At 39.8% G+C, this 9,949-nt stretch overlaps 1 protein-coding gene across 1 annotated transcript; it reads right to left on the reverse strand.

Moving 5' to 3' along the window:
* Nucleotides 1-22: 22 nt before the first annotated feature.
* LOC139130348 (leukotriene-B4 omega-hydroxylase 3-like) lies at nt 23-9,078 on the reverse strand. The gene is made up of 9 exons (XM_070696117.1): nt 8,743-9,078; nt 8,185-8,335; nt 6,872-7,044; nt 5,847-5,983; nt 4,430-4,688; nt 3,641-3,837; nt 2,386-2,519; nt 1,668-1,815; nt 23-1,376 (listed from the first exon to the last, which is right to left on the reverse strand). Exons 1-9 carry the CDS (start codon nt 8,959-8,961, stop codon nt 1,202-1,204), a joined length of 1,593 nt encoding a protein of 530 aa, XP_070552218.1. The 5' UTR covers nt 8,962-9,078; the 3' UTR covers nt 23-1,201.
* Between the last annotated feature and the right edge of the window lie 871 nt (nt 9,079-9,949).

The following is a 9,949-nucleotide window of genomic DNA, read 5'->3' on the forward strand; positions in this document are numbered from 1 at the left end:
ATAAGGCAAAGGTGTGTCAAACTGATTGTCACAGGCATTTTAATACGTCATAAAAGGATACAAAAGGCGGTACTTAGTGTACTCACAAATCACACACATCAAGTATGACTCCCATAAGATTATGTTTTTTTGCTTTTCTGCAGAATTTGTCGTGTTCAGAATTAATATACAGAAAGTGATTGTGCATTCAGTATAGAGTACACGTACAAGTATATGATTGGATAGTCTCGGCTTAGCCTGTACAGAAAGAAAACGAAATTTAACTTCCGATTACGGGAAGGAGAAGCCATCTACGGAAAAAAACTACATTTGAATCAAAACAATCGCGGGCTCTAATTAATTACTTTAGGGTATTTCGCGCCTCGAAAGTGAAATACTTAAACTTTTGCTCAGACTTTCCTTAATGGAACTTTCAATCACTTTCTTTCAAAATCGAGAAAAAATCAGGGGTCACCATGGAAAGTTTGGTACCAGAGAAAGAAATTACCTATAGATAACATTTACCAACATTTGATATTCAAAATGGCCGAAATCCCTTTGCTCATTCCATTGGGAAAGATACGATGTTCGAATTTCGAAAAACTAAGACGATGAAAATTTTTCTTTCTCCGAGAACTTTAAAATTAGTCCTCGTAAGTTGTAGACCAGAAAAGATTTGTAAAAGATTGAGTGTCCCAATATCTGTCCCTGAGGCGCATTGTACCTTAAGTGTGAACTCGCGCTGTAACTTTTGAAGTGACGATTTGAAAATCGACCGGGTAAATTTTATAAAGCTGAGAGTGTGCGAAAAACAGCTTCGGAAAGTATGCACGTACATATTATGTAGACAGCTGACAACACGACTCATCGGGCAAGATGGTGGCATAGACGACTTTAAGGTCATATGACACTGATATTGACGCTGGGGTCCAGGTAAACACTGAAAATTTGGATGAATCGAAAATATTTGGTATAGTATGTAAAATATGTTCGGTGTTTCTGTAACAAAAAAGACGATTTTGCATCAATTTGGAATGGTTTCACTTCTGTCAGAGAAAATCAATAACAGTTTGTTCAAGAGACTCGCTCGTTTTCATGAAGTACTGTACATTAGGAGATTTTCGATGCAAGCAGGTGATTTAGTGGTACATTGTATGTATGTTGACGGAAAGTGACTTCGAAAAACAATGTCTACACTAATGGAAAGGTGGCGTGTCTTCATTTAGTCTTGCCCTCGTTTCTTTATTCTTAGCATCAGTCCGTTTTCTGATTTCAGCGTCATTCCCATCTTCCGATCGTGAGTGAAGCTTTCGACAAGTTCAAGGTCAAAGTGATGCAGCACCATGGCGGCGGTGATCTTCATCTCGTTCATGGCGAAGTTCTGACCAATGCAGTTTCTACAAAAAGAGGTGGCAATTAAAAGAACCATTTCTGACTCGAGTTACTTTCCTGTGCACGTATTTGAAAATGTGCTTGCGTTTCTAGAACCCAGAATATTTACACCAAGTAAACAAAGGTGATGTTGAATATCAATTCCTTGTTCAGTATGCATGAAGTACTATATTGGTCCACAAAAATGAGTGGTTTTTGTACTGTAGTTGACAAAAACACACAACTCGTTCCGTTGGTATGGCAGACATTCACAACTGAGGGCGCCCTCTATCAGTTAAAGAACAACTGGGACTAACCTCGGTCCAGCAGAGAAGGGCACGTAGGCGTACGGTGATCTGTCTTTGCTGTTCTCGGGAGTAAACCTCGACGGATCAAAGACATCGGGATCTTTCCAGACCAGTGGATTGTGATGAAGTGCGTTGATAGAAACTACAACGCGGTAACCTGTGTAAGTGGAGAGACAAGATATAGATGTACACAGATTTTCCGGTAATTTACTATGATGGAGTTGTCCTCGATTGTCAATATAGTCCACGGGTGCATGGGAAGCAATGCATTCTTAACTTGAATGCACGGTGATTTGCTAAGATTAATTTGCTACAGCTAAAATATTCTAGTTTGCAGTGGCTCAACATATTGATCATGATGCTGTGATTATTTTCAATTCCATGGCTGTACTTCAGACCATATTATTCCCTAACTAGGGCCAGAAGTCGTTTACTTTACAGATTTTCCCCTCATTATTTTTGTTAATCTATTATCAACTTCATTTTCTCTTTCTACTCCCAAAGCATGTCGAAACACATACCTTTAGCCTGTGTATTTGAGTTCCACGCCACGCCACAAGTTAACAAGAACTATGCAGTCTGCGCATGTACAGGCTGAGTTGACAAGCTGAATAATGTGTATCTCAACATGCTTTAGGGATTAAAACAAGAAAGCGTTTGTGACTTTAAAAACAAAAACGTGTAAAAATCGTTAAACTAAAGCTACTGCCCCCTCCAAATGCCTCACCTTCTGGAATGGTTCTACCATCAGGAAAGGGTAAAGGTGAATCTATTGTCCTTGCGACAGCAGGCACAGGTGTGTTCAGTCTCATACTTTCCTTCAGGCACAGGGTCAAGTTCGTGAGCTTACCAAGGTCTTCCCTATAAACGTGAACAGGAAATATATGATAGATTCATTATTTATCCCTTGCAAATGCGATAAAGTTTTGCCCAGGCGGTAACTCCGTCCTCATTGCTAGTATTATGAGTCGTCTAGGCAACAAAATGAAAACCCTGCACTCATGTCTTTTGGGAAAAAACGGGCCACCAAGTTGGTGACCTTTCGATGATAAACTAACCGATCAGGGAGAGAGCAGAAAAATGGCGATGATGCCCTGAGGACGTCCGCGTCCTGGTGAAAAAAAAGAGGACAAGAGCCGTGGATGACCTGTGACCTGCACCACAGATGGCGCTGTAGAAATAACATTTGCATTGAGATAGAAATGCATTACGTTGTAATTTTTTTTTCGTTATTATTTTCGAACCATGGGTGAAATGAAAGTTTTGTATGTTGAGCCTCATCAGAGCGACTTCTGTTTGTGCTTTGAATCGAAAACCGATACAAAATATTCAGGCAGACGAAGAATTTAGGAAAGAGAATAGCCTGAATTGGTGCATACTTATCCATGTAAACTTTGGTGAACGACGTCTGTAGTCAGATTTGACTTTGTACATACGCCGTAAGTGGGTTAGAGTTCGTAAAAGTAACGTTTGAACTTGAATCTCTGCGTGAACTTGTTAGAACGATAGGGTAGAATGCCCCTTTGGAACAGATATTCGGACTCTTTAACTTTTACAATGCATTAGGTCTACAATTTGTTGGGGCTCACTGGATGACTTTTTTTAAAATCGAAAATTTAATTTTCCCCCGTAGAGTTATCACAGGGATGGCGGCCATTTTGAATTTTCATGTAATGATAGATGTTGGGTAATTCGTTGCTCCAGTACCAAATTTTGCACGGTGACCCTTGACTTTGACTTGACTTCTTTATTTCGAAACGGAACGGTTTAAGTGTCATTGTGGAACGTTTGAGAAAAAGCTGAAGTCTTTTAATTTCGAGGGGCGTACTACCTTAACAGAACTAAATGGAATAAAACCACCTTTTTACTTTAAACTGTGTTTGTCATGCGCATGGAATCTTTCACAACTTCCATACTCATGAAAATCCAAAATACTTGCGATCTCTGTTGCTGTTTCCAAGTAAGTATAATTTGTAATTTACCATTCTATCTCTTTCAACTCTTTCGCGGCCAAAATTTCGTTGACCTCTTCCCGGCATTGCTGTTGATATTTGGGATTTCTTGCCAGGTTGTACAAGAACCAGGAGATACCGCTGGCCGTGGTGTCATGACCTTCAAACATGAACGTGTCGACTTCGTCCTTGATCTCCTGGTCAGTAAGTCCTTGGCCATGTTCGTCCTATCGGGCGAACACAATGAAGGTAAAAATTGAAAGTTGACATTATTGGCATGGAATTTTTGTGCTCGAAAGTAAGATTGGTCGGAACTCATGTCATTTGAAACGGTGAAACTATTTGACAAACCAGCTGATTCTTATTTGGGTTTTTTGTAGATTACGATGTGGATGTATCATTTATTGTCATAAATAAATGTTTTAAAACAGTTTATTCCTACACTTTTCCTGAAAATTATTCTGAAAATTACGATTCCATGATTTTGGCTTTCATTGGTACGAGACAGTACGATGCGATTTAGCTGGTACTACTACTCATTAATTTGGTTTGAGATGGCCTCTCCCTATATTTGGTAAATATTTTTGGTCATAGGACCTGGTGATTTTATTAACTAGTGTCATTTAGATTACTGATTCAGAATTTCTTTAACGTCATATTGATACGATACAACCAGCCTTTTAATCACCATCAAACCAGCTGACATTCTCAAAAACTGCTTTGTAAAATGTATTTTGCCTAACTTTGTTTGGAAAGGAAATGTGCGAGATAAACCGATGGTTATCGTGCATAATTAGGACATAATTTACAGAAACCTACCCTGGCACTCAGAAGTATGTCTAAAAAGTCGACATATTTTCTGGTGTTTTTCTTCCCTTCTTTCTCCTCCCGTGCCAGCGCCGCTTTCCTGTCATTGATCACCTTCCATGCAAATCCGTGGACGATCTTCAAAACCTGCCGGAATTTGTAACCACTGGGGGTGATGCTGTAGAGGAGGTCGTTCTGGTATGGAGGTATTGTTGCCCGCTTCACGAGCAGGTTCGAAAGCTCATAAACGCCCTGGATGTAGGGATTGTTCCTGTCAAGAGAGACCAACAATGTATATTGTAGCCCAAAATGGGACTATGTGCCCGAGGTTAGGTGACCATTTGCCTGACGTGATGAGGGCAAACGGTCTCCTGCCTAGCTTTAAGGTACATAGTCCCTTGTTTGGGCTATAATAATTTCATTACATGCCTCTCTTACAAAGTTTTCACTCAAAATATTTACGTTTATTGGCAAATAATAACCAAATGCTTTATTTCCATCTTAGACGAAAATCATTAAAAATGGAACGATCTTCATCATCGACGAATGGCGCATTGATATATTTAAACTACTTTTATGCAGTTTATCAATTTTTTTAATGCAAATTTTCCACAAACCGGATTTCCTATGCAAAACATGAAATTTCAACATTTTCACATCCAAAAGTTGTCAAGCTTAAAATAGTTCCGGTTCACTTTCAGTCCAGTGATGACTATGCGGCCCGCGACGTCATCGACGAGTTACCATTGGATCCTATGGAGCGCGAGACGTTCGATATAAGAGGCATGTAATAATGACATGTACGCCTTGATATCTTGTGCTAGTTGCCTCGACTCAACTACTTTTAAGCGAAATATCCACATCAAACAGATATACAAGGATCACCATTGTCAGTAGCGAAGTACGATTTCCAAGCTTTGATTACAATGTTTGACGACTCTACTTCCAGATTGTCATTCCCTTGTTTTCTCGATGTGTTTTACTCACAGTTAGCTTAATTATTATTTTCACAAAATAGTCCAAAGCGCTCAATCACTGGCAAATAAATACGATGACCCACATGTGAGTATTTTACGCGCGGTAATAGATGTCAGGCAGCCAGCCTTTCCAAGCTTGCTTTATACCGCTCTTCTACTATGGATTCAATTGGATTTATCACAGTTAGTCACTCTGTAGATAAAATGCTGCCATAAACTTATCTCACATTTAGCCATTTCACAATTTGCGCTTCTATTTAATCGGGGTTATTTAGGTGAAGTGTTCAGAAAAATAATGTGATATTTTTTTAAATTTTCTACTTTGCAGCTTTATTCCAACGTCACAGATTGTAAACTAATTCTAACAACCATGCAAGGACACATTAACAAGGGAAAAATAAAGAGAGATTATAAAAAGCAAAGATTTCAAAAGGGAACGATACTGCGCTTACCTGTCAGTTTGACAGTAGCTGTCCTGACCAAAGATACATTTCAACAAGCTGTCCAGGGTCATTAAACTAATGTGTTCAAATAGTTCAAGAGTCGCTGTGTTTGATCCGGATGATTTACATAGATCAGACCAATTGTTCTGAAGGCACAAAAAACTTTTATGAAAAGAGTTTTAATGCTACCATGGTTACATCGACCGAGTTGGTCTTCAATTGATGTTGAAGCTGAGGATCCTTAAGCGCGATAAAATGACTTTGTTGAGAAGTTTTTAGGGTAGAATACGCCCCCGGGACAGTCTTTAGGACATACAAAGTTTTACAATGTCTTTGTTTCTTTGCTCGGAGGAACGTCGTAGTTACAGTCCCTCACTGGCAGGCTTCCGTCACGTGGTAGCGTGTCAAAAAGGATGATTTAACAAAAATCTTAGGCGCACTGTGCACTCCTGTATGCTTTCTTTTGGTGTAATACTTATACTCTGTCAGTGCTAGAGGTTTGCTTTGATATTCTTAATCATACCATACCGGTATTTTGATGGTGCAAATATAGCGATCTGATTGGACGAGAAGTGAAAATAACAGTGTGCTATATTCGTTATCGCAACAGTGTACAGTTGGAACACGGTTGGAAGCTCTCACTTTATAGAGGGAAAAAACCATTTTGGTTTTCGTTTGTTGTTCGTTTTTTTGATGATTCACTCCAGACCTTCAATAATAACAATGAACCACCTCCACTTCAGCAACGGGTAAACCACTCGATTTTGACTTCAACCTCGTTGTGTACTGTCGCAGGGTGTGGTTTATCCTTTAAGTATCACTTTGGCCACATACCTAATAATACAGTCAGGTTTACTCAGACGTTGCAGGGCTGTGTTTTTTGTGTGCATATAACATCTCGTGGTCGGAAAAAAACTTACAGACTAAATCATGAACATTCAGCAATAAAATGAATAACCTGCAATTCGTATGGAGCAACCTTCAGACCAAAGATTTAATATTGCAGAAATAATTCTTGAAAAATCCGATCTTACCATGAGAGTTTTCGAACAATCATTGAAGACTTTGACGTAAGGTTTCAAGATGTCGAAATGAAAGCCCGGTGTCAAAAGTCGTCTGTTGCGGTGCCATTTCTTACCGGTGCTGATGAGAAGTCCGTCACCCAGCCATGGACGTAGAAACCCATACATTATCTCGTCTTTGGGTTCTAAGGTAAAGGAAAATCAAAGAGACAGAGAAGAAACACGCATTTTCAATGAACTACTATGATCACTGAAAAGCTTCTTAGATTTTCCCACTGCGAGATAAAGATTGCGAAAGTGCACCGTTCGTACAGGTTAAAGAATTCTACAGCGTGCACGTTTTCACCGCTTTTCAAAATGTTTTGTAATTTTTTCCAGGATCTCTGAAATACCAGAAGACAGTCTGAGTAGTCGGTAAAACGAAGCAGAAAAAGGGCCTGCTACCATACTAAACAGGATTGATTCACCCTTTACAAAAAATTGTGATTATAATGGGACACTTTATCCACTCTGAAGAATGACAAATTTATCCGCCTTGAGTTCAATCTCAACAGAACTGAAAGACTCGGTCGTGTGCGGGCGCTTCATCACCGTCTTCTTCGACCCCATTGTGACACTGTAGGGTCGCGATCGGAGGTAGCAATGCATCCGCACCTGGTGATTCTGTCAGTCGAAAGATATAGGTAGCTGCGATCATCTAAAAATGTTTCGTAGAAAAAAGCATCCTCCAGTCTGACTGTAAATGACATGATTACAAGCCTTATTCTTTTACCGGGACTGTGGTAGGATGAATATTTTTGAGCAACGAGCAAGGATTATGTAAGTACAAAAACGAATAAAATAAATAAATAAATAAATAAATAAATAAATAAATAAATAAATAAATAAATAAATGAGGAACGTTCAGTCTCCCTCCGTTATTGAACTCGCCATTTGGACTTTGCTAGCGTTTGCCTCAGTTATTTGTTCTGCAATCATACGGCGCTACCTCTTGAACCTATGGACTTCAAACTAACATGACAGTATAGGGCAAAGTATACTGAAATATCCGTCGTTCGAGGGCGCTCTCTACGCTGAGGGGAGCGTGGAGAACGCCCCGGCGCGACAGATCTTTTTCTCTCTTCGGGCAAAGAGAACTGCGATAACGCCGACATCAAAACAGAGGTCGAAGCAGGTTCCTTTTTAAATATTTCTGTCAACTCAGTAAATAACAACTGTTAAATGAGTATGCAATTTTCAGAATGGCTGTCGGAGGTGTATGTTGATGGTAGGTGCCATTAACGTTTCATGGAGAAACTCGATTGATAGTATATTCAGACTCTTACCAGTTGTTGTGAGAATAGCTTTCACAGAAGATGGATGAATGCAGACGACTCCAGCGATGAACGGCCCTGCCCAGGAAACCCTAGCTGGGCTGTATTTCTCTCCGTTCCAGTCATTTTCCATCGTTCTGTAGGCCTCTTCTGACTGGGATAACTATCAACAGGAAAAATCGCATAAAACAACGATGCGTCAGTTCCCACGCAACGAGAAAGTGTACCTCAGAGGCGTTAAATAGAATGGAATATGTTGATAATTTCAAAATGAAACAGTTATCATCGCTCGACCACTCCATTCACGATCAGCTGCTGTGTTTGATCATGCATAGTTTTGATGTTTTCCCCTTTGGGTTTTATGATTTGTCAGATCACGACGCCGGTGGCGAGCGCGATGACTGTCAAATCTATCACTGGACAGGTCCAATGTTTATGTTTTCATTGAGGGCGGAACTGGTAGATGTTGTAACTTATAATTGCTTTCTGTACACGAGATGCATTTACAATTAAAATATAAAAGAACTCGTAGATTAATGTACACACATAGAAGAAATTAACAGTACTCACAATTTTTAAATGTCCCAGTAGCCAGTGCCTCTCTGGACTTGGAAACGCGGCCAGGTCCTTCTCGATCCGCCATTTCCTCCTCATAAGTTCAATGAACTTTGCCAGGATTCGGTAGGCCACAAACAAGCAGACCGTCCACCACAGCAATCTCACATAGTGAGACACTGTAACTTTCTCGGGCAACGCTATGGCTTGGCGGAAAAATGACAACGCAGACATGCCGGATTAAAGCGACAGAATGGACGAGAAACAAAGGCTGTATCGGCGCAGATGAACACACGCGCAATCGCCTCTGAAGATTCAAGGTTGACCTTTCAGCTGCGTTGTCACCTCGTCAATGTAAATATTGTCCTCATATCAGATCTGTCAATACAGACTGTGCAGTGTGACGGTACAACCTGTTGGTTGCGATCCAATTTAAACATTTTCCATAGCCGTGCAAAACGAGTCTGATACAATGGCTTGCCCAAACCACATTTGATGCAGGTTAGCTTGTGTTTGCATCTTTATTTCAGGTTATTTCGGATTTGCACACCAAGCAACTTAAAAACCTATCTGCCCGACTTTTTTTCGTCAATCCAACGGTCATAAATTACAGTCAAACAAATATTTAGAATCCACAATCCATACTACTTGATTCACTATCCCTATTCAGGAGTGATTTGAAGACAAAGACTGGGTCGCAGACATCACGTGAATACACTTTGGATAAACCGTCTGTTGGGAGAGTCAACACGATTATTAAAACACGTATTGACGTAATATCTTTGTCCAAAAAGTTAAAGCGGGGATTCTTAACTCTTTAAAATGTCACGTGACATTACCACTCGATTTCTGAGAGATCTCTATTGTCCAAGATTTCATTGAATTCATCGCTGCATTTCTGTTGATTTTCCGGGTTTTCACGTAAATAGGCCCACTAGAAACTGACAAACAAACAAAAAAAACAAACAAAATAATTCCTTAATTCGGAAGTATTGCAATTATTCAACATATTTTAGCGGTCGATAGTTCCTTCATACGGATTTGATAGTGTTGTTTCATCAAACAGTCCAGGTAATGGTGAATCAAAACGATCACATCAAGGGAGTACACGAAATAATAATCCCCTCATGCTAGTTTGATCACACACATGTTAATACACATGAACACGTGATATTTGTTCTGATCAACTACCGTATTAGTCGGAAGATAACTCCTGTATAAG

This window comes from Ptychodera flava, chromosome 1 (assembly GCF_041260155.1).
Source record: "Ptychodera flava strain L36383 chromosome 1, AS_Pfla_20210202, whole genome shotgun sequence".
Lineage (NCBI taxonomy): Eukaryota > Metazoa > Hemichordata > Enteropneusta > Ptychoderidae > Ptychodera > Ptychodera flava.